Genomic DNA, 25,307 nt, shown 5'->3' on the forward strand with positions numbered 1-25,307 from the left:
TTTCAGGTCCGGTGTTTGGATGTCATACCCCAGCTGTTCCCTGTATGCTCTGCCACGGTTTTCCTGTGTATGTGTCTTTGAAAGCAAAAGGAGTCTCTGTACGGGGGTTAGTGGCTCACCCTGACAAGAGCTGCAGTAATGGCCTTGAATCTCATACGGCACTGATACAGATCTGTGTCTGGCACGCCAGGAGAATACAGATGCGTGGTGTGGTTTTATCGAATAAAGTGCGGAGTTTTGGTAATGAGTTTTTATTTTTTTCCTTTTCGTTTCTGTGAGCACAGTCACCGAAAGTCACAAACTGGAAACTGTAAAATTGCTGCTGCTGTTCTTGAGTGTTTGAAGGAAAATAATGTAAACGGTGATAATGTCCCCATCTGCCGCTGCATGCGTTTGCAGACCGACTGGCTGCTTTATCCAAGTTGCTCAGTAGAAGGTGTCCATGGCATATTTTTCTCAGTTTCTTTTTAGGATTGCGCCATATCTGGTAGTGTCCCCTGATCCATTCAGGTGCAGACCCCAAAGTTAGCAGCCCAGGCCTTCGTTAAGATGGAGATGCAGGGCATGATAGATTAACCTTTGAGTGTACAGCCACACAGGTAACCGCTCCCTTCATCATGCACAGAGACACACAATGCCACACATGTCAGTACATATAATCCCAGGAGCTTTAGACCCGTAATCCCTCTGAAATATTAGTGGGAAAAGTTGAGCCTCTCCCTCCATAAACCTGAGGGATGATGGTGGCTATTTCATGTTTTTTTTTTCATGTTTGTTTTTTTTTTTCCTGAAGGAAGTCTAAAATTGATTTTGTATTCATCTCTAATCCCTTCATTACATGTGATCGCTTGTATTGCCGTGTAGCTCTTTTCAGGCATCGTAATTCTCTTTATTCTCGGCAGGATTTAGAGGTGGTGATGGATCACCTCTTTTTTTAAATCTTCAATCTATTTGGTCGTACAGATGAAAACAGCTTTGCTGGAATTAGGCTCATCCGCTTGATAGTGCAAAGGTGTCTTGAGTAATGCCTAACAAGTGGTCGAACAGCGAATACTGTCATTGTTTTTATTTTAGTTATAGTAGTAGTAATATTACTAGCTGTATTCATTTTACAATGGTAAAATTGGGATGAGTAGTAACAGTAGCGGTATAATTGTAAACACAAGGCATTTGTGAATTGGTGGCTGCCCCTCTGTGGGCACGTATGGAGGCACACCCACACAGGAGCGCTGTATGTTGTTGTCTTGCACTGTCGAGTCACTCTGCATAAGAGCCGCTGCTAAATGAAGGTCGCGTGGTGTCGCGTGCGCTGGCAGGGAGCGGACTGACGGCTGTGCTGATGCGCAGCCCTGTACCACAGCCTCCACCGAATGGCCCCCCTGCCCCAATCTGCTCCAGCAGCTGTCCTCTCATCCACTCCCCCCTTCACACTCTCTCGCTGAGGATTAGCTGCTTTCAGGCCTTCGTTTCAGATAACGAGCTGAAGAGATTATGCAGCGCGCGCGTCAGGCGGGCCGTCCGCGCCAGAAAGGACGCCGTCAGGCTGCTCGCACAGGAGCGACGGCTGGACGGACATGATGGATGGAGGAGCAGTGCTTTCCTCCTGGCAGTGATCAGAGCAGAACAATGTCAGCGAGCGCATTGCTATATTGTTGCGCGTTGATATATTATATATGTCGCCTTTGCAGTGTGTGTGTACTGTGTGTGTGTGTGTGTGTGTGTTTACTCTGTCTCCGTGTGTGTCTGCGTCTGTACTGTTTGTGTTTGTGTGTGCATGCGCACTGTATTTGTTTGTGTGTGTGTGCATGTGTGTGTACTGTATGTGTCTCTATATGTATCCCTGCTTGTGTGTGCATGCGTGTGTACTGTATGTGTCTGTGTGTGTGCAGGCGTGCATGTGTTCTGTATGTGTCTGTGTGTGTGCAGGCGTGCATGTGTTCTGTATGTGTCTGTGTGTGTGCAGGCGTGCATGTGTTCTGTATGTGTCTGCGTGTGTGCTTCCCTGCTCATGTGTGTACATGCGTGTGTACTGTATGTGTCCGTGCATGTGTGTGTGTGTGTGTGTGTTTTTGTGTGTGGGTGCTATAGGTGTGTGTGTGTGTGTGTGTGTGTGTGTGTGTGTGTGCGCGCGCGCGCATGCATGCGTAATGTGTCTGTGTACACGCATCCCTGCTCGTGTGTGTGTGCGTGTTTGGTATCTCGTACAGAGAACCTATGCTTTCTCTGTGCACAGATTTAACAGTGAGGGATTTTGAAATGCACTTACAGCACAGCAGGGAGAGGTTACTGCGGTTTAAACAACACTGCAGATCTGCTGCCTTCATGTGATCCCATAATGCTTCTGTTGCTCTTCTGTGATTCCCGAAATTAGGGATGGATCAAATATCCCTTGATTAGTAATGTGCATCTGCAAAGGAAAGTGGAAATGGCTCTCATTCATAAGCATGTGTCTTAAGCGTTTGAATGGCTGTTATGAATGAATAGTAACAAGAAATCAGCTGAGATTTAGATCCCTGGTTCTGAAGCAGAAATGACTCATAGATGGTAAAAATAATGAGGAGCTTTCATTGCTGCCCTGCAATCCTCTTAAGGCAGATCGGGGAGCAATTTGAGATATGACTCTGACTCCGACAGCATTTTAACTGGTTTTGAAATGATTTTGGTCGGTTTTCATACAAAAGAGTCCAGTTCTGCAGTCCATCACTTCCTTTTGTAAAAAAAGGTTGCTGGGTTGGGGCGGTGGGGGGGGATCAGGATGCCGTCTGGAACTGAAAAATGATGGATGTCACAGGAGGTCACATTAAACATGGATGGAGCCGTTTCACTTGAGAGGAAGGATAAATGTCAGGCTTTCAGCCTCTGGAGCAGTGGCATATGAATTGTAAGGAGAGAGACACTGTCAGAGGGAAAGCTGCCAAAGCAGTTGCACGCAATACATTTCAAATGGCACTCAGTGGAAAACAGGGAGCCGTCCCCAAACAGACACTCCCCAGCTTCTGGCAAGACTCTGCACCTCATTAGCTCCCTCTCTTAGAAACCAATCAGAGAAACTGTGAACACTACTGGTGGCATATTTATACCGGGATGGTTTGACCTGGTTATGACTGTAATTTGGTAGCTATTGAATGTCATTACTAAAGTCTATTTAGACTGCACATGTTGCACGAACGTGATTCTTCCCTTTACATTGCTGCTGCATCATAAACTGTTCTTTGTAATGGTAATTACTGTCACTGGATTGTGCACTTGTTCATATAAATGGCAATAAGGATCACTGCATAGATAATTAGAATAATTAACGGGTTGCTAAAAAAAAGCTGAATAGATGTGTCATAGTATTTCACAGTGTATGTTCATTAATATGTGCATTCATGTTGTTATATAAACAGTCAGTGAATGGGTGTTTCTATGTATGGCTCTGGAAAGAGGCTAAATGTAGTGAAACAGAACAGTAGAGCCTTAGGCTGCATTATTAAAGTAGAATGTGACCTGTATCTCCCTGCATGTGCCGGTGTTGAGTTTGTTCAACAAAGCTGCTCTTAAAAAAAAAAAAGAAGAAAAGATGCATCCTCCTCCTCTTTATTATCCGCATTTGCCCCGGCTTGTGAAGAGGCAGATGGACAGAAAGAAGGGATGAGGACGGAAAGATCCACAGGCCCGTGGCAGCAGAGGTCTGAGAGCAGCGGCGGTAACGGCGGCTCAGGGGGCTGTCCTGTCAGACTGAAGCGGCAGGCCGCAGTAATGAACTGGCCTTCCTTTGAGCCGCCCAGGTTTGGGGAACAGATCGCCTGGTGAGCTGATAGCCTGGTGAACAGTTAGCCTGGTGAGCAGATAGCCTGGCGGATAGCGGTGCATTCACTCCGACGCCGCCAACATGGTATACAGGAGGGGTTTGAGACGGCCGTAAAAATTCCATCAGTAAGCAACGTGGGGCATCTATGCATTCTCTACGACTGCTAACAGGGCAGTAAAGAATGAATAAGGTGATCTAATCTGACGATATAGGTTGCTGTTAATTCTGCACTTGTGACAGAATGAAGCGTTGTCATTTATTGATAAGCCAGGCTGATATTTCCAGAGCTATGCAGATGCACTTGGCAATATTCGAGAGATTGTGCAACATAACAGCCTAGGGTCTGCGTTTCTTTAAAGTGAATTGATAATAAGGAAGAGTGTTTTCTGAAACTGGATTAATCAGGTTTTTTTTTTTTTTCCTTTTCTGTAATCAAATCAGTTAAATCAGTTTCTAATTCCTGCATCTCTGCACTGAAGGGGCCATTGGGGGCACTCTACTGTGCACATTGCATGTTTCTAATGTGAAGTATCCTGCATCATATTACGTGAGCTTATTTTTAGATTGATCTGTTTATGCTCAGGCCCTTGCCTTTTTCCGTGCTAGAGCCTGTTCAGTCTTCTCAGCTCTGAGTAGCATGCTGCTAACATTTTTAATTAGGCCTCCCTCAAGTGAGTGTAATATCTTGAGACCGGTTCTGCAGGCCAAGAGTGATTGTGTTAAACTCTTTCAATTAACATTAGTATCTCTCTAGATCAGTGCTTACCCGAGCTGCTGTGGTTGGAGTTGATGCAGAAAGGAGGGCAGTTTGTCTTAATTAAACCAACAGTGCGGAGGTAGCGCAGGATCAGTGCCTATCATTTAACTCCATAGTATGGCAAACGGCGATGAAACTGTGAATGGCTTTAACGTTTTTGTTTCAAATAAAACTGTAGCAAGTAGGTTGTTTGTCAACCGCTCTTATTGAGGAAAAGTGCAATTTTTATGTTTTTCCTTTCTTTGGTTCCTGTTTATTGTGTGCAGGGGAGCATGTTATGACTTAATGACTGGCTTCAAATCATATTTTTCATAGGCATTGTTCAGGGGTAACAGTAGTGTCCTTACCTCACCCTAGTAATCACTGATCTGCACATTTGAACTGTGACCTCGCCTTTCAGCACAGAGGTAGTAATGTTCTGAACTGTAAGCTTGCTTTTGTGCAAGGTCACAATTCTGCGGTGTTTGAGGAGTCTTAGTACAATGACTCAGGCTCTTAGTACAATTCCCCAGAATCCTCTTGGGCGTTTTATACATCCAGGGCATTTGAATACAGAATATTGCTACTTTTGTGCTGAATTGGTACCTTGAGAATGTTTCTATGTGTGTATGTGTATATGGTGTGTAGGTCTGTGTTTTTGTGTTTGTCCACATTTGATTTTACAGGGAGTCTTTCCTGGATAAGACATGTTCTTACATATCGTAGCAAGCAGTCTCTCAGCTGTTTGAGGTGATACTCTCCTTATTCTCCCATCCCTTACACAAAGGTTGACTTTCCAACAAATGGGATTAGTGCTAGCCAGTGCCAAGACAGGTGTTTCATTTCTCTTCCCTGTCAGATGAATGTAGAGATTGGCCACAAACAGTGTTATGTCCTGGTAGGTCCTATGGCTGTGCGTGGTGCTGGCCTACTTGTAGTATCTCATATTACTCCTCTAATTTCATACTCTGTTGATTTGAATTAGCCCTGAAGTGTAATGTGCAGCCTTTGCAGCATGCTAGTCTGAACAGCGATTAATTATGTAATTTGCTAATTGCTATTGAGGGGAGAGATGAAAAGGATGAACATCCTTTCTTTGTGTATCGGTGGTTCCTCAGAGGATTAAATTTGTTGAAGGTATCTTTTGAACATGTAATTCAGCAAGTGTGAGGTTTTTTATGTTTTTATGTCTCGTACTTCGTGGCTGTTGAGCTCATGTTGAGTGAGAAATAGGGCTGTCATGTAATCAATTTGAGAAGAACAGTAGTGCTGACTCGCATGCCACATGTGACAGTAAGCCCTCCTTTTGTCTCTGAAAACCAGTCCACAGACATGCGGTTCAGACGGTTGTTTTAGTGTGAGATTTTTACATTTTAAACACGTCACTGTAATCCAGCGCAAAAATCCATCAACGTCCGGGTCGTTAAATCTGCTAGCATTTACATGGACATTTTGATTATAAGGTAGTGAGGGGGAAATGTGACCTTATAAAACAGAGTCTACATTGTAAACAGTGCTTTTAGTGTAAAGGTAGTGTGAGTAGTTTACAGGACTGCATTAATGGAATGCGTCATGTCATCGCTACTGTTAGCCAGATAAAGAAATGGCTACACACAGTGTTTTGTAACTATAAGTTTCAAGTCAACAACACTGAGTGCATTGAAAAGAAAAGCAAAGCACTTACCCAGTCAGTGGCAGTCTGGATTGGGTCAGAAGGCCAGACAAATATACATGCTCAAAGACGGGGTTAGAAGCAGTTCTAAAGCTAGCATTGGATTCCAGGTAATATTTACAGTATATTTAACTTTACACTTTATTTGGCTTTTATCCAAGGCGACGTACATTCAGTGCATACCTAAGGTCGTTGGAGCAACTACACAACACAGGTCAGATAAGGTGCAATTCTCATAAAGTGTCCGTAGCTATGATGAGCTAAAACATCAAGATGAAGATACAGATGCAGCATGAATGTGCTAGGGTAACAGGTTTAAGTTTCCCAATTAATCTGTTGTTTGATCACTTCAAATAGCTTAAAAACATTGCAGCTGTTACATTACGTTACATTACAGGCATTTAGCAGATGCTCTTATCCAGAGCGACGTACAACAAGTGCATCAGTTCAAGGTGCAGAAAAACACACTAGAGTGAAGTAAAGATCGTAGTGCCAGAAGTGAACACAGATCAGGACTCCAACCTGTTCCAGTGGCAGCCTTGGTCAGGAGTTTTTTACCTGCTGCAGGTCTGCTCCTCTCTCCATGCAGGCCGTCCCTGCAGTGCACTTCAGCACACTCGTATCCATTTAACAGCCATCAGCAGAAGGGAGCAGGATGCTCCTGTCTGCTTTAAAGATGCAGATGGCCCACCGCTCCCCACATCCGCGCGTGGTGCACCTGCGCTGCCTCAGTCTCCCGTGCCTTCCACAACGATTACGACGAACAGCTCCCATCCGAGCCGAGCCGCGTGAGCTTAGCTAGCGTACCAGGCGCTAGTGCGCCGGGGGCGGTACTCTTAGCGAGTCCTTACTCCATAGCCAGCGCTGAGGAGTATGATTGTGTCGTTGTTATGGCGGCATTGAATAAATGCGCCTCTGCTAACCATGAGTCGGCGAGGGTGAATCGGTGGCCATCGCGGGCACCGAGCGGGTGACGTTACACTGGGGTGGGGCGGGGGGCGGGGGGTGAGGGGAGGGGGCAGGCAGTGGAGTGAGAGAGCCGTATTTATCATGTGTGTTAGCCAGTCATTTGCCTGACAGATGCACTTTGACAGGGACAGTGCATGAGGATGGTAAATGCATTCACAGAAAAGCCAAGCGTTTGTCCTCCAGCAGAACGGGACGGCCCTGCTTAAAAAGCGGAACGCTCCGGCCGACCCTTCGGCCCCGAGGAGCGGCGGCATCGCGAAAAGCCGCTTCGCTGAGCGTCTCTGTGAGTCAGAGACTCGAAACCGCTTTGTCCACATCAGCCTGGGGAGCGCTGTGCGTGAGGTATAGCGGTTTATGTAGCCTCCCTCAACACCCCCGCCCCCACACAGCAAGGTTGAGTAAAGCCCGAGTCCATCCTTCAGGGAAACGGTGACATTAGAGCAGCTCTGTCAAAGCCGCGGCGGCGTCTGATGAGGTTTCACATATAGAGATGCACGGGAGGGAAAAAAAATGAAGAGATGTCCTTCAAGCACCGAAGCGAGAATAACTGTACACAGTTCCCCTCTCCCCTGCAGTTTCAGGGATAGAGACGCATTGCTCTCTCCGTCTCTCTGACTGTCTCTCACTCACACGTGCACACACACACGCACACACACACACACACACCAGGCCCCATTAGGCCACAGTACCTTTTGGGAGGCTGTTCAAAAGCCCATTTGTTTTCTTTTATTCCGTTCCATCGACTTTTTATTTTCCCCGTGCGGCGATAATCACTTTCTCCAATTAGCGGCTGAGGCAGGATCCCGGGTCCTCGAAGGCCCGGAGAAACGAGCGAGCTGCGGGGGAGCGCCGCGAGCGGCGGCTGTGAGCCTGGGCGGCTGTGCCGGCCTTCCTCGCCGCTCGACGTAGTGAAGAGCAAAACTGTTCTTTTCAGTGTACTGGATCATTTCCCAAAATGGGTTTTTTTAGCCCTAGACGCGGGTTTCTTTACCGTGACTTTTTCTACCGGCTGCTTGAAATAGAAAGTGCTGATATACGTTGCCTAAGTAGAACACGTTTTCTCATAAAATGTAGTCGATAAAATAGTAGCCCTGGCTAGCCTACTTTGAGACATGTTAAAAAAAAAAAAAACTTATTTCATTGAAAATAAACAGCACACTTGACAGTGATGTTCGATTATTATTCATTTATTATCCATTATTCCATACCGTACGCACTCTCCTCCCCAGAGACTCCTCGGTCCTTGCATTCACTACAGCAAGACAAACGAACTAACTAGTGTTGTGTCATTCGCGAACGATTCGGGCAAGTGTACTGTTGTGTCATTCGCGAACGATTGGGGCATAGTACGTTCAGTGAACAAATCAGTCAGTGAACGACCAGTTCACGTTCGCGAACGAATCGTTTCACAAAGTGATTCAGTACAGTTCGTTCACCCAAAAGATTTGTTCTTTTGAACGAACCGTTTGCGAACGACACAACACTAGCTCGACGTGTAATGGCAGGACCCTGGTAAGCTGCGCGGTGTGACTGAAGCCTAGGTCTGAAGCAGGGCGGGGTCCTGCTCCAGCCGCCCACAGCCCCGTTGTTTTAAATGTGGAAATACGGAGTGACAGTCGCGCGGGCCTGTCTGCTGTCTGGCGCTTCCAGCGAGCGCCACATTAGCGGGGGACCGGAGGGGGTGCCGGCTGGCCTGGCCTTTCTGTTTGGGGAAGGCATTGTTAATCTAATTCCCCGTCTGTGGAGAGATCACTTCACGCCGTGGGGAAGTTTATATCTTCAGCACGGCTCTGTTCCGGTGAGGAGCTCCAGCCCTCCTCCTCTACCTGCTCCTGTCATTACCATGTCCTCTCTTTGCCCCCCCCCCCCCCATTTTACCCCCTCCTAATGCTGTTGTACTCTTCAGTTGTGAGTTAATGTCAGATGGCAGATTCCTTTTCCTCTCCCCAAAACACTCTGGTTTGGAAATTAGCAACTGAGAGGAGCAGACGCAAAGTTCACACACAAAGTTTCTGTGCATTCTGGGGAATTTCTGGATCACGCCTGCCTCCGTTACCTCTGGGGAAATTCCAACTGTGTCAGACTTTTTTTTAAAAATGCAAGGCTTACCCTCTTCAATTTAGAGCAATTCTCTTTCCAGAGCCGCTTCGCGCATTATGTTCACAAACTCCCCGCTCTGAGGCAGTCCTCGTAATTGGAGGGAATTCCACCCGCACAATTAAATTCTAATGAAGTGGCCGAACCACAAGTGAAGCGAAAGCAAAGTCCGCGTTTAAACAAATTCTACGAACTTTACGTGAAGCCTGCATGGCGGTGCACTTGAGGGAAATGCTGCTTCGGTGTTCTCTCTTCGTCCCTCGGGTGTGAAGATTGGGTCCTCTGATCCGGGGGCTGTTGGGTCGGGCTGCATGCTGTGTTGCGCACATCCCTCCTCACTCGCCGTCTTCTCTTTCAGAGGGAAGCTTTCACGAGGGAAGTATCGACAATGAAGGAAGCGTGTGCGGCAGCGACTCCACTTTCTACCGGCAAAGTGAAGGTAGGCTTTCAGCCCCACCGACATCGTGACAGCGGTAATAATACCGCCATTATTTTACTGCCGTCCCTCAAAATGCTTTCCCATTTCCCTCCCCCCTCCTGATTCAGAATGCCCAGTTGCAGCGTGAAGGCCTCTCCTCGTCTCAGTGTACATTCAGGACAGTGGAGACTAATAAGCCTGGCGGTTCCGCTCATGGCTGATTGTGTTTCGCCCACGGGACTCCCAGACGCGGTCCGCGCCGTCTGGATTAGATCCGGACCGCGGAACGCGCAGCCTCGCCGCGTGCGAGAGCGTTAGTCAGACACACACACCTCCAGAGCTTTCCCCTGCCTCTGTTTCCACTGCTGAGAGAGCTGCTGGCTCCCCTGTCTAAACGCAGGCATTTTGTTAACGTTCTCTCGGTGTTCTCAGTGCTCTGCCCTGCGTCCGTCTTCAGAGATTCAGCTCCACGCACGCGTTGCGTGAAGTGTGTTACGTTCCTACCGCTGTCATAGAGGAAGAAGGGAGGGAGAGAAAGAGAGAGAGCGAGAGCCCTAGAGTGCAGACTCTAGCAGTCTGGAGTCATTTGTATGTCACAGCTTCAGTGACAAGGCGTCTAGCTGATTTGTAATCAATCCTGTACAAAACAAAATCCAGTACAATCTGCTGCCGTTCTCTGGCTTACACACACATTGAGAAGGGCTGAACTGGACGAGCTTGAGGTCAGATCATATCCAGCCAGATCATATATCTATTTTGTGAACCTGATAGTGGGGCGTTTTGATAAGAATAGTCATGTTCAAGCACTGAAATGCATGTTTGAGGTCTTGTCTGAAATGCCACTCCTCAGGTGCTCGGTGGCCTGCTGCCTGTTACTTCACGCGCTCATTTCAGTCATTACAAAACTCATCAATGGCAATTTTTATTTTCTGTGTTAGTGTAATTGTGTTACAGCCCTGAGGTTGGAGGCCACACCATCATCCCTCCAGGTTCTTTGGACTGTCCGGTGTAGACTCTGTTATTACATTTAGTTTCCTCTCCAACACTGTCAATATGATCCAGCCTTCAGTCCCAGTTCAACATGGAGTTATCGGAGTTAGCTGGTGTCATTTGGGACATTATGTGATCCACTGTGCATTAACAGTGTGGTATGACTGTGTGTATGCATGCATGTTTTTATGTTTTGTGTGTGTGTGCATGTCTACATGTGTGTGTGAGACACCAGGGCCTTGTTTCACAAAGCAGGATTACTGAGTTAGCTGGACAACTGCACTGAGGAAACCCATGTGCCCTCCCAAATCTGGAGCACGGACTGAAGTAAAGAGAGCTACTCCGGGTTTTACTGAGCGCAGTTATCCTGGAGGTTACTGGGTAATCCTGAGCACAGCGTGCGTTAGCGTCCTGATGTTGAGCACAGCGTGCGTTTGTATCCTGAGGTTGAGCACAGTGTGCGTTTGCATCTGTTTTCCCAGGACACAGCATGGCGGATACGCTCACTGTCGCTCTGCGGGTGGCTGAAGAGGCCATAGAGGAGGCCATCGCTAAGGCCGAGGAGTACAGTGACAGCCTAGTGAGACTTTTCATCATCATAATGTTTAAACATCATTATCCTTTTAATATTGCCTCTGTGCTTTAATGTGTGTGTTTGTGTGCATGTGGTGTGTGTGTGTGTGTGTGTGTGTGTGCATGTGTGTGTGAATGTGTGTGTGTGTGTGTGTGTGTGTGTGCTTGTGCATGCGTGCATGCATTTGTGTGTGTAATAGGTGTAAAATCTGGTACTTGCAGAGAAATGTTATTAGCAGCTCCACATGGTAACCCGTCCTCATCCAGCTCTCCTATTGTGTCCTTGCACGGGGTTATCATCTGATACCGCTTACACCTCACCAACTCTCTCTCCCTGTCTCTCTCTCTGTCCTCTCACACCTGTCTCTCTCTGATCATGTAGTCTCCGTCTTGCTGAGATGGAATGGAAATAGTATTATTATTATTATCATTAGTATTAGTATTATTAACAGCAACAACAATAATAACACTCATTATCATCATAATCATTGTAGTAATCTCCAGACAACTTGCTGAAAGGCATAATGGTGGTGTTCCACCGTGGGAGCTGAATTTGGAAATGTGACCTTTAGAAAGCAGCTCATTAACCACTAGATGCGATTTCAGAAGGGCTTGCAGAGAATGTCAGGGGGGGCTGCTAATATGGCCTCTCTCTGCAGTATGCCTGAAGTACACCTCACCTCCCCTGGCATCTTTTTGTATTTCTCATTCATGGCAGTTGACACTGGCACCCTTGCCTCCATTTAGGATTTTTTAATTGGGTTTATAGATTTATTTTGTTATACAATTAAACCATTAAACTGTTATTAAACCATCATGGTTGTAATTACGAAATAGTTGTAATTAAAACCAAGACGGTATAATAACAGTTTAACAGTTTAATGTCGCTTAACATCACTTGAACAGAGATATTAAATGACAATGTTAATTGAATGAAGAAAGACAATCTTTACAGAAATGTTGGGTGTCAATTGGGTGTTCTGAGGGAACTCATTACAGGGTGCATATATACGCCTGACCTTTCTTTCTGCAGGAGAAACAAAATGAAGCTCGCTACCTGCGGGACAACAAAGAAGAGCTAATAGAGGAACTCGCTACAACTATTGTGCAGAAAGTAAGTGTGGCTCCTCCTGCAGGACGGGCTGCCGTGGTGCAGGCCTGCTCGTCCTGTTTTCGTACCGCGCGCTGTGAGGCTGTGGCAGTACTGCACCGATCCGGTGCCTGGGGCCACAGATAGCATATTTCCTGTAAGATATGTCACTTCAAGCCGCATTTTTGTAACCGGGGTTAGCGGGGAAAGGAGCGGGAGTGTTTGGTTTTAGGTGGTCTTTGACTGCCGGGGGGAAACGCCGGGGGTAAATATGACAGCGGTGGGGTGGGACAGGCGGGGCTGTGAAGGTTTTTGGGTGTGTAACGCCGCCCCACCCCCCCCCCCCCCCATCTGTCACAGATCATTCAGCGCAGGAAGCGCTCAGAGATGCAAGCAGAGTACGAGATGGTGTGGCCCGCCACCCAGAACCAGAACCAGAGCAGTGAGCCCCCCTCTCCCACCCCGCGCCAGCCGAGCCCCCACACCGTCCAGGCCAGCCTGAAGACCTCCTACTCCCTTTGGGTAAGAGTCCGTGGGGGGTTCATGGTTTGGATAATCCCATTTTAGGACCCGGACACCTCTACATGATGGACACCTGGCAGCAGGTGACTGTGGCTAATAGACACCACTGTCTGTGATTGGCAGCAGCAGTGGGTACTATGACATATTGCACCAGTGATAGTTTGCTTCTGTCACGTTTCGGGTTTGAGCCGGCGACCTTATGATCCAGTAAGTGTCCAGTACTCAATTCATTCACCTGGGGTGGCCAACCCTGGTCTGGGAAGACCACTGTGTCTGCTAGTTTTCACTGTAATTCAGAACTTAATTCATTAATGAACACGCTTAATTCTTATTATCACACCTAACCTGGTGTCTCGGGTCTGACCAGGTTGTTTGATGGTGAAAAGTAAAACTAACATACTGTGTTGCTCTCCTGGACCAGGGCTGCTCACCCATACACTACACCTGGTTCTCATACGACTTGAGACAAAGATTCATTTAGTTATTATACGTAGGTGAACAGAATATCAGCGGGGAATCAAGGCAGCACGTTCAACTGTCCCTGACTCATTGTCCTAAATGACCAAAGAGCAAAAATCATACTAAAGGGGCCAGTTGAGTTTCACTGAGAAGTAGCCAGGCTGTACACTGATCTTCTGAATTAGCTCCTGTGTTTCTGTTGCTGTGCAGTACACACGTGTCTGAGTGAATGATGAAAATGTTGAATTGATTTGAGGTGATTGTTTCCCCATTTGTTTCTCAGCTTTGCTTCACGATTCATCCGTTCTGTGATACATAGAGTGGATGGAACTCACCATTCTTGTGAAATCTGAATAAAATAATTTGGCAAATTGACAGAATTGACAGCGAATTGACAGAATGTTGATAACTCTACAATTAGGAATGCTTGTGTGTATTTGATATGAAGTAATGTCAGTAACCACCTAGCGCTGTTTAATGCTGTTTGACAATGTTGCTGTGTCTTGCTTTGTTTTTCAGGATATGCATATTTCATTATTCTGATGTGAATTCACTGGTGTGGCAGCACGCCTGTATATGTCCTTGATGCCCATTGCAATGTTAATCTCTTCTCCAGTTTACTGTACCCTATGCTGCCCTCAGCTGTCAGACAGTGAGAATTGCATCCTTTACGGTGTCCATGCAGCCAATATATGAGATGATGGGGCAGTTCATGCATTATGCAGTTCTTATGAATCCCATATATTACAAAAACTTCACGTGAAATATCTGATTTCATCATTTTTACTTGGAAAAATGCAATATTGTTTTTGTTTACAGAGTCTCAGAGGGGTGTATAATTAGAGGGGAGTTGTGAAGAAAAAGGCAAAACTAAAATAAATATTTATTTAATCTTTTTTTAAAAGTCAACAAGTAGATAAATAGGCCAAGAATATATGGAAATTGTAATTGGGCTAGAATATAAATAGAAATATATAATTTAAGAGAATAAGAAGCCATAATATGGTAAGAAAGTGTACTTCGCCTGAAAGGCTGTGTACACTGCACTGCACAGGTGGGTAATACTGCCAGTGAGTAGTGTTACAGGTACTTGCTGTAGACTGTTACTGTATTCTGTGTGCTAGACCGTAGAGGCCTGTTAGAGCGCAGCTGTCCACTCCTACCGCCCTGGGCCCTGCTTGCCTTAGTGGTTGGGGTGGTACAGAGGGTGGATGCTGTCTCTGCTCTTAAATTTTTTCCGTTTGTGATTCATTATTTTCCTCTGGTTAACAAGGCAGGTGTGTGTGGCCACTGTCAGGTCCCATGCACCGATGGTGTACTATGTGCTGATGTGTGCTGCCCTCTGCTGATAACCTATGCGAACTGCACCCTCATTCTTGCGGTTCTTCCTGCCGGCAGATTTATTTTTTTGTAGATTTGAATGGCCTGAGTCTGCAGGATGCTGCAGGCTCTCAGACATGCGGTTGAAAGCAGGTGCGTTCACGTGGAGGATGAGGTCAGAAACACACCTGGGCGCGTTTGTTTGTTCACACAGCGGTCGCGGTCCGCCTTCTCCCTGACGAGCGACGACTCCCCAGAGAAGCCCACGGAGCCGGGGGAGAAAGCGGGGGGTCCGGAGGCAGCGGGGAAAGGAGGCGTTAAGGAGTACGCTTCCCTAAAGAAGGAGGCCAGAGCTGCCCAAATGACCAGCTGGAAGAGCGTCGACCGGCTGGACAACTCCTGTAAGAACTGCCTGACACACAAGCTGACCCCACTGGGACTCAACCAATCAAATAACATAATTGATCATTTACCCGTTGCTGTTTCTGCCTTTTATATAGTGTATAACATATCGTATGTTTGTGTGTATTAATATTGAACACACAAGCAGTACATGTCACACATTGGCACCCTTATTAACCAATCAGAGATCAGATTTTGTCAAAGCCATGGCATGTGTGTGTGTGGGCAGGTGTATATAAAACATGTATTTTTGTATTTGTATTTACACATATAGTTGTTTTCGTTAAAGTACTAAGTGCTACTGTAATCGAGTGCTGTGAATGGCTTATGAGGCAGCTGTGATCGCTGCGTTTCCTGTCTCACTCATTGTGTTCTCCTGTGAGTGCTGTGTTTCCTGGCTCACTCATTGTGTTCCCCTGTGAGCGCTGTGTTCCCCTGTGAGTGCTGTGTTTCCTGGCTCACTCATTGTGTTCCCCTGTGAGCGCTGTGTTCCCCTGTGAGTGCTGTGTTTCCTGGCTCACTCATTGTGTTCTCCTGTGAGTGCTGTGTTTCCTGGCTCACTCATTGTGTTCTCCTGTGAGTGCTGTGTTTCCTGGCTCACTCATTGTGTTCCCCTGTGAGCGCTGTGTTCCCCTGTGAGCGCTGTGTTTCCTGGCTCACTCATTGTGTTCCCCTGTGAGCGCTGTGTTTCCTGGCTCACTCATTGTGTTCCCCTGTGAGTGCTGTGTACCCCTGTGAGCGCTGTGTTTCCTGGCTCACTCATTGTGTTCCCCTGTGAGCGCTGTGTTTCCTGGCTCACTCATTGTGTTCCCCTGTGAGCGCTGTGTTTCCTGGCTCACTCATTGTGTTCCCCTGTGAGCGCTGTGTTTCCTGGCTCACTCATTGTGTTCCCCTGTGAGCGCTGTGTTCCCCTGTGAGCGCTGTGTTTCCTGGCTCACTCATTGTGTTCCCCTGTGAGCGCTGTGTTCCCCTGTGAGCGCTGTGTTTCCTGGCTCACTCATTGTGTTCCCCTGTGAGCGCTGTGTTTCCTGGCTCACTCATTGTGTTCCCCTGTGAGCGCTGTGTTCCCCTGTGAGCGCTGTGTTTCCTGGCTCACTCATTGTGTTCCCCTGTGAGCGCTGTGTTTCCTGGCTCACTCATTGTGTTCCCCTGTGAGCGCTGTGTTTCCTGGCTCACTCATTGTGTTCCCTGTGAGCGCTGTGTTCCCCTGTGAGCGCTGTGTTTCCTGGCTCACTCATTGGTTTCCCTGTGAGCGCTGTGTTTCCTGGCTCACTCATGTGTTCCCTGTGAGCGCTGTGTTTCCTGGCTCACTCATTGTGTTCCCCTGTGAGCGCTGTGTTTCCTGGCTCGCTCATTGTGTTCCCCTGTGTGTGTCTGTGCGCCCGGAGGCGCCTCCTCAGTGCTGCAGAGTCCAGACGGGAACTGGATTGCCCTGCAGAGCACGCAGCTGTCCCGGCCCAGCCTGCTGACCAAGCGCAAGAGCCTGGTGTTCAGCGTGCTGGAGAAGGAGTCGGGCGTGGTCTCCGCCTACGACGAGATGGGCTCCGACACGGAGGACGAGGACCCGGGCGGCTGGGTCTCGGCCCTGCACCAGTTCCGCCGGAAGATGTCGGACGAGACGTACTACACGGACTCGCAGCACGACCCCGAGTGGACCTACACGCAGAACCCCGCCGTCACCTCGCCCTCCTCGGGCCAGTACACCAACACCGAGACCCTCAACTCCGACTCGGAGCCCTCCCCCGTCCCCTCCTCCGCCCGGGACGGCCTGCCCAAGCACCGCAAGCATCTGCTGTCTGTGCTGAAGAGGAAGGGCGGCCCCGACCACCACCACCACCACCTCCACCATCCTCATCCTCACCAGCTGGACGCCCTGGACATTAACTTCAACCCCAAGGTGGCGGGCGGGCCGGGGGGAGGGACGGGCCCGGAGGACAGCAGCGAGGCGGAGGATCGCCATAGCGACCACATCAGGAGGTCCCGCAGGCGCAGGAAGAGCAAGAGAGAGCAGGTGGAGCCGGGGAGGAGCCTGCAGCCGCAGTACTCCTCTTCTGTACCGGTGAGGTCCTCCCGCAGGCACACAAACACGCATACACACACGCACACACACGCATACACCCATACACACACTAACGCACGCATGCGCACGCACACAAACACGCATACACACACGCACACACACGCATTAACCCATACACACACTAACGCACGCATGCGCACGCACACAAGCACGCACACAAACACGCATACACACGCATTAACCCAACACGCATACACACGCATTAACCCACACACACACAAACACGCATACACACGCATTAACCCAACACTCATACACACGCATTAACCCATACACACGCATTAACCCAACACGCATACACACGCATTAACCCACACAAACACGCACACACACGCATTAACCCATACACACACTAACACACGCATGCGCCCGCACACAAACACGCATACACACGCATACGCATACTCACACGCATGCGTGCGCGCACACACAGACACACACACGCATACGCATCCATACACACACACACGCACGTACGCACACATACACGGTCAAACACTCACAAACACGCATACACACGCACACAAACACACACACATTGACCTATACACACAAACATGCACACAAACACGCATGTACATGCACACACATGCTCACACACGCACGCGTGCACACACGCCCACATGCATACATACACACACGCATACGTACGTACACACGCACACGCAAATATGCATGCATGCACCCATACATACACACACAAACACGCGCACACACACACACAAACATGCATGCATGCGCCCATACGCACAAACACGAACATACATACACGCACGCGTACGCACAAATATGCATGAACACATACACACATGCCCACACACACTCAGACACACACTCTTTAAATGTATTTATTTAGTGCATTCCTGCTTGCTTACACTAGACTAGTCCTATCTGGAAGGCTGCGTGGATAAGCTGTGCAGTTTCTTATGGTTAACTCAGTCTCTCCTGGTATCATCACCGGGTCTGAATCTGTTATCGATTTCAGATTAAACAAAATACCAGCGGTGCGCTGGTTCTGTAACTCTCAAGAACCAGTTTTGGGAAACCCTGCTTCATCTGTCATCTCCACTCTGCATATGTCCTTGGTCAGGACTAATTTTGCAGTGTATGTTCTTACCTTTCCACTAGGTGGCAACAGAACGTTTGTTTCTACATAACTCTGAGTCACGCTGAAGGTGGTATGCTTTAGTTGTATAAACATCATCATAAATAATGATTTATTTGTTTCACTCTTGATTCGCAGATTATAATTTTATTGTTTTGTCAGAAAGGAAATGGTGATATGCATTTTGTGATTCTTATTTTGGTTACCAAATGGCGAATAGTGGTTGAGCATGTGCGTGTATGCAGGTGTAATTATTTAGGTTTTGGTGTGAAGGGCAGGTGCCGTGTCACTTCCTGAAGGTGACCGGGCTACGTCTCCCCACGCAGGAGTACAGCAGCTTCTCCCTCAGCTCCATGGCCAGGAGAGAACTGGAGGCGGGGCTTCCTCCGCCACCTGACACTGTGACCCCCGACACCCTGACCTCCGAAGCTGTGACCCCCAGCGCCGGCAGCCGGGAGGCGGGGACGGCCGGCTCGCGGGCCTTCTGCGCGCCGGAGGCTCTGGAGCTGGAGCTCAAGTCCAAGCTGTGCGAGCTGGTCCGCCGAGCCAGCGACCAGGAGCTGACCTCGTCTGAGGACGACTCGCCCCAGAGAGCGGGAGACAGGCGAGCGGAGGGCCAGGGAGAGACGCCGAGCGAGGGAGAGAGGGAGAGCGCGTGCGACCAGGAGGCAGACAGACACGCCAAGAGAGAGGAAGAGAGATTAAAGGAGAAAAGTCTGGAGAGAGCGGGAGAGAGACTGGGGAAGAAAGAGGGAGATAGAGGAGAAGAGGGGATAGTTGAGGAAGAGAAGGAGGTGTTAGGGGAGATGTTGCAGAAGGAAGAGGTGCAGAGAGAAGAGGGGAGAGAGGGAGAGAGAGACAGTGAGGTGACATGGGGACAGGCAGAGCAGGAGGCTGAGGGGACAGGAGCTACGCACCCTTTGCCGGAGAGCGCCCCCTATGTGCAAGAGGAAATACTGTCTCCTGACGACGTCCGCAAAGTAAGAGCACTTACCACACAGTGCAGGGTGCCTATGCCCTGCCTTATGCCATGACACATAAATGTGAGCTCACGTTTGCCCTCAGGTCACGTTAAATGGTTGCTCAGAGGCTGGATAAATGGAAGCCTATTTTCACTCTCCTGTTTTCGGTTTTGTTTTCCCGTAGTAGCTGTCACAATTTCCAAAAGTTAACCGTATTTCGTGTATGTGTGTGAGAGAGAGAGAGAGAGAGAGTGTGTGTATGTGTATGTGTGTGTGTGTGGCGAATTATAGCTGATTCTGTTGCGTTATAACAAAACCCAGGCATGTACTGAATCTTTTAGTTTTAAGCAGCGGGGCAGGTTTATAGTGAATACGTTTTTTCTCTTCTTTTGTAATCATATAGGCTACTTGATATATGACAGTATTGAACTGAGGACTTCTCCGCAAAATGGTCATCATTTTTTATGATCATTTTTCATTTTTGCACTGACAAATACACAAGTAAATTGTTCTGCAAAGCATAATATAAAAAATGGGATAAAATTCGAAAATGGGAATACATCAGTCAGTTGTGGTCATTACTTTTAAGATAATTAAATTAATTGCCTCATCAGTGTCTACTGTGCAGCATTAAGCCTTTTGATTCCTAAACAAAATTATGTCTGATTGACTCTGAGCTCACTAAGCCTTATTTTCATACTTGTGTATTGATGTGTTTGTTTTGAAAATTGATCTTAATAGTGATTCATTTTAACTGCTTAGTGCGAGTGTGCTCAGTTTAACATTTGCAAAGTGCTTATCGCTAATCAGCATTATTTCAGTGATGTCTGGTTATTTGATCCGCCTTATTTTCACTTTGTAAAAAAGATACATAAAAGCCTGGTCATACGAAATTGTACAGAGCTCCTCTTCTGCAAAAACTGACTTACTACATAAAAGTGAGTTAGTATTTACACTACGCTCTTCATACAGTCTTTGACCAAAGCTGTTTTCACGCACGTAACGGACACGTATGAACAGGAGCTGTGATTAATCCATCCACTGCATTTTCCCTTCAGCGCTGTTCCTTTTTCAATTTTATAATAGACGCTTTGACATTTGCCTGCTTTCTCTCCTAGTCACACTCTATTTCACATGGTGGGTGCTTTAGTCTTTCAAGCCTTTTTAACCCCTTACCTGCTCTCTCTCTCTTTTTCATCCTTCTCTTTCTGTGTCTGTTTCCCTCTCTCCCACCCTTTCCTCTTTCTCTATTCTTTCGTCTTTCTTTCCCATTTACCAATCCTTTTCTTTTTTCCTCTCTCTTCCATCACCTTTCACCCGATCTCTGTCCTTTTCTATGCACCACTTTCTCTGTCTCTTCTCTTTTGTCTCTCTTCCCTTACCTTTCTCCTGTCCTCTGTCCTTTTCCCTGTCCCTCTCCCCCTCCCTCCCTCTCTCTCCCCTGCCTGTCTGCCTGCCTGCCTGCCTGCCTGCCTGTGTGCCTGCCTGCCTGTCAGGAAGGGGCACATGCTCTGGCCGTGCAGCAGAAGCTTCAGGTTATCTCTTCTCTCTTACAGCAGGTGAGAGTCACTGTTCCCATCAGTCACACCATAGCACACGCGCACACGGAGAGAGAGAGAGAATTTTTTTTATTTCATATATATATTCTTACCATGGTTGATTCCTGTTATCACTACGCTTTGGCAATATGTATTTTTAAATATGTCATGCCAATAAATCATTTGAATTTGAATTTGAGAGCGAGAGAGACAGGGAGAGAGAAAGATGGAGAGAGCCATTTGTAGCGCCAGCTGCTTTGTTTCACTCCTCTTGAGATGAATGAGACCCTGTCTTTATATACACCAAGGCTGCCTTCATTTACCTTTCTTTACTGCCATTGAATGACCTCCTTGCTTCACACTATTCATTAATACCCATTAAAACTTGCCTTTCACAGATTACGTACAGTGTCTATTTTCTGTCTCAAGAATAGTAGAATAGAGAATCCAAAAAAACCAAGAAGGTATTGAAGGCTGCAGCATGTTTTTGTTCTCTGTTTAACACAGAACTCATTATCATTAAGAATATTAATTTACAAAACGGGAAAGAGACATTTTTATTTATTAAGTGCAGTATGCATTGTGTATACTGTGGAAGAGCTCCCACCACCGCTAGTCTGACTCCAGAGTTCAGAACTGAGCGTTTTGTCTTTTAGTCAGAAAATATAGCAGACTCTCAGATAAGCAGAAATGCACTAGGACTACACAATCAGTTTTACTTCAGGTGGAAGTCTGTGCTGCATACTTTTTTCAGTGTTTGCTGGGTCTTTACTTTTTCCTTTACTTTGCTACCCGAGCCCCTTTTCAGAGTTTGGCAGGAGTTCAGTCCATGCAGTAAGCACTGCTGTTCTTGTTTCTCAGCAGTGTGAGTGATACGGCATTGATTCTTTGTGCTATTGACTTGCTCTCTGTCTCACCCGACACCTGAGGTTTTTTTTTTCTTTCTGTAAAGCACATGAGCGTTAGATGGCTGATGGCCTGATGGCTTTGTCATATCTGGCTCAAGTGCACTCTGCCCCCACCCCCCTCCCCCATGCACTTCATTTCAGGGTTAGTGCTGCTTGCCGCCGTCGTGTTTTATGGGGCTTCAATGGGCCCGCTGTCATCACGGATCAAAGCTAGCGCTGGTGATTAATTCATTACCGCACCGTCTTCTGGCCCTCTTCAGCTTCCCGCATTTCACCTGAAAGGAAAAAAATAAAAAACAGGAGCCGCTGAAATGAGTCTTTACACAAAATGTGTTTTTTTTTTTTTTTTTTTTTGTTCTCTTGGATTTTAAAAGGTGCTGCGTGGTGAGAAAAGACTTTTTCAGCTGACCGGTGTTTGAATGCAGTAAAAAAAAGTGAGATTTTGTTTAGTCTGTAGACTAAAAATTCTACACTTCCGGGCACAAAACTTCTGTATCTAGACAAACTCTTTTACCTTTGAATTTGCGCCACATGGATCTTACACACACAGTCACCTCAAAAATTACTGGCGCTCTTGATAAAGATAAGAAAAACAAACAGACAAACCGTTTCAAATAAACAGGCAATATTTTGTGCTCAAAAATAACTATAAACAAAAGTGCAACTAAATATTCAACTTTCTTCTACAACTTTCTACTCTGCAATGACAGAGTTTTTAGAGCACTGGAACATGATTGCGTGAACGTCAGTGGCGCTTGTGGCTGCTCAGGGCGATGTGTAGTTGGCGGAAGCCTCCCCTAGGGAGGGGTCAGTCAGCCAGGGTCTGCATTCCGTCATCCTCTGGTGACCCTCGCCTCTCTAACAGGTGCTAACCCTGCACATGACCCGTCTAGATCAGCAGCTATAGTAAACGTGCTGTTCAAAATGGAACTTTCTACGTTGTCCTAGTGGGGAGTTCGATTTGTCCAAGCCCCATTAGTCTTTCATTCGGGTGAACTTCCCTCTCTCATGCTCCATGACATTTACAGATGGGTTCTGTGGAGTTTTCAGCCTTGTGGTTGTGAAAGGTTAGTTTTTTTTATTTTTTTTTATTTCAGAAAGTAAATATTGTAAAGCGATGGTGCCATGTGGTCAACTGGAGAGACTGCTTGGGAGCCATCTGTCTGTCTACCTGCCTGTGTGTCTGTCTGTCTGTCCCTAATCGTAATCTCTGAGTCTATTTCATTCTGCAGGGAGCTGACGAGGTTGTGGCACACTCATTCTGATCTGAGCTTTATGCTTCGGCAACAACCTGACCAATACACAATACCTTTCAATTTTAAAAGTTTCAATTTTCATACCCGATTTGAACTGTTTGAATATAGTTTCCGACGTGACTGCAAAGTACAGCGATGTCTACCTGTATTCCATGTGTTTTTAAAAAATATATAACAGACGTTGATCTATATTACAACAGTGCCAGGTTTTTCTACTTCTTTTCTACTTTAGTATTTGGGTAAATTAAGTTTCTGCAAGGAGTCTAAGACTCAGGAGCATCTATAGATTCAGTGCTAAAAGTCTCTGGATCAGAGCATCTGCTAAATTCAAAATGTGAAGATTGATGATTGATGTCGTCCTTTAAGGTGCTCTGCCAATCTTTTACTGCTGACTCAGTTGCTGTGTGTTTTAATCACTGAATGGCACTGTTGTAGTATAGTTCAATGTCTGTTTAAAAAAAAAAAACACACATGAAATAAATGCAGAGATTGGGAATTTTGTCTCATATCTATTGCTTGACGTGAAATACAGATTTGATTAGTAGTACAGACGAAAAACAACCAATTGGCCACAGCTCTTAAAACCAGACGACAGTGTCTCACCTGCCATATTCTGACACAGGGTCGAAAACGATATCTGTTGGCCTTGACAGTGCCTCTGCCGTTCTGTGACTGGTACTGCAGAAATGTGTGAGTGACGGGGTTAAGTGAAGCCTCTCTTTTGTGTTCCTGTTCTTTGTGGAGCAGAAGTACTCGGCCGCCTCTCTGTGTAGCATCACCACGGAGGTCCTGAAGGTGCTGAACGCCACCGAGGAGCTGATCGAGGGGGCGGGGGGCGAGGGCAGCGCCCCGCCGGAACCCGCCGATCCCTCCGCCCTCCCCTCCGGCTCCAGCTCCAAGAAGCTGGATGAGCACCTCACCAAACTGGAGGAGAACGTAAGGGCTCCTGCGCGAAACCTCACCTCCTCTTCAGCACGCTCGCACCGCTACAGGGCAGCCACACGTCAGCATTTCACTCTGCAACGAGCCTTAATGCCATATTACAGTTACACACGCAGGGTGTAAGCTGGCCATTACAAACCACCAGCGCGTCTAGGGTTAATTAATAAATGCGCTCATGTAGGGCAGTCGTCCTCAACGCCATAGTTCTGTTTCCACAACGTGCTGTGTACTCGTCTCGTCACAACTACGACTGCTTACAAACCGTGTATAAAATGTGCTACAGTGCATACATTCCAATGTCACGTTACATTTACAAAACGTTTGTACATTTACCCTGAATAACGCAGCGTTCCTGATCAGTTCAACTGTTTAAACATAAGTACTTTGTCTTGACAGTTTTTTGCATTTGGATGAATGCATGTTGCTGATCTTGCTCATTTTCAGCATCGTCCTGTGTGATTAATCAGTTTTACATTTCTGTAGAACTTTACTGCAGGTTAAAAACTGGTTGGCTAAAATGTGCTTATCTTAATTTAACAGGCAACAGTTTTAAAAATTAGAAAACAGCATTAATTTATGTTTCTCTTCTGGTTTCACATTTCTCCTCCCAAAACATGACAACAGCTGAATGTATGAAACACCCTAATTCCCCCCTTATCCTCTCCATTGTTTTTCTGTTTGACTCATTTTCACCCATAATCCTCTGGGTTCCCCTGTGCATATATTGGTCTCCACCATCATTTGTGATACGCTCCCTTTCATTCTCTCCGGCTTCCTGTCCTTCAGTTTGTCCTCCCCACAACCTTTCCTCAGCTGAATAGGAATCCTAAACTTCACAGAGGCTTTTCATAAATGATTCAAGCATAAAGGCAAAACGTTTAACATCCACAGTGGGACAAGCCGTAAATTATGAATGACTTTCAGAGTTTTAAGAAAGGGAGAGATGTGTGAGAGGCACGTCTCTAAGCTCATGATAATATTAACCAAGGTCAAACCTCTGAAACGGCCACAAGATCGTGCTAATTTTCAGTCACCAAACAATCACATGTCCCAGTGTAGTGAGCCAGTCTGCGGGCCTGTGTTTCTGAGCAGGGTGGCTCCTATTGCAAGTTACTGTATCCTAAATTTGTAGTTTAACTGCACATATGTGCAGTGCTTTCTGTAAAGGGTGCAATGACGTGCAATAAACTTGCCTGCACATCTGCATTCACATTTCACAATTAGAGTTATTTCACAACTGACAGTAAGAGTCCTGTCACTGATCTCCAAGCTTGGCATTAAGTGCCATTGCATGTACAAGAGGGAGTTTGAGGGTGAAGTGTTATATGTAATATAAATATGTCCACAGGTATTTAACTCAAGAGTTTAAAATAGGGTCAAATCTGAGTCTGCTGAGCCAAAAGGGCGTTTGAACACCTAATCGAGGGGGCGGGGGGCAAGGGCAGCGTTAGCAGAGTTCCTTATGATGAGTGACC

General features: G+C 46.9%; 1 protein-coding gene across 3 annotated transcripts in view; it reads left to right on the forward strand.

Annotated features, from left to right (window-relative positions):
* myripb (myosin VIIA and Rab interacting protein b) overlaps positions 1-25,307 on the forward strand; it is a 116,570-nt gene that overhangs the window by 86,459 nt on the left and 4,804 nt on the right. Inside the window, exons 5-13 of one of the 3 annotated variants that reach the window (XM_064332829.1) lie at positions 9,626-9,706; positions 11,158-11,255; positions 12,282-12,362; positions 12,699-12,860; positions 14,854-15,040; positions 16,442-17,100; positions 18,553-19,206; positions 20,685-20,747; positions 23,638-23,826. In XM_064332829.1, the coding sequence (XP_064188899.1) occupies positions 9,626-9,706; positions 11,158-11,255; positions 12,282-12,362; positions 12,699-12,860; positions 14,854-15,040; positions 16,442-17,100; positions 18,553-19,206; positions 20,685-20,747; positions 23,638-23,826 (2,174 nt within the window). Of the gene's footprint in view, positions 1-9,625; positions 9,707-11,157; positions 11,256-12,281; positions 12,363-12,698; positions 12,861-14,853; positions 15,041-16,429; positions 17,101-18,552; positions 19,207-20,684; positions 20,748-23,637; positions 23,827-25,307 lie in introns of all 3 variants that reach the window. The other 2 variants (XM_064332828.1, XM_064332830.1) reach the window with 2 other exon arrangements.

The sequence above is a fragment of the Anguilla rostrata genome, chromosome 4 (genome assembly GCF_018555375.3).
Source record: "Anguilla rostrata isolate EN2019 chromosome 4, ASM1855537v3, whole genome shotgun sequence".
Classification (NCBI taxonomy): domain Eukaryota; kingdom Metazoa; phylum Chordata; class Actinopteri; order Anguilliformes; family Anguillidae; genus Anguilla; species Anguilla rostrata.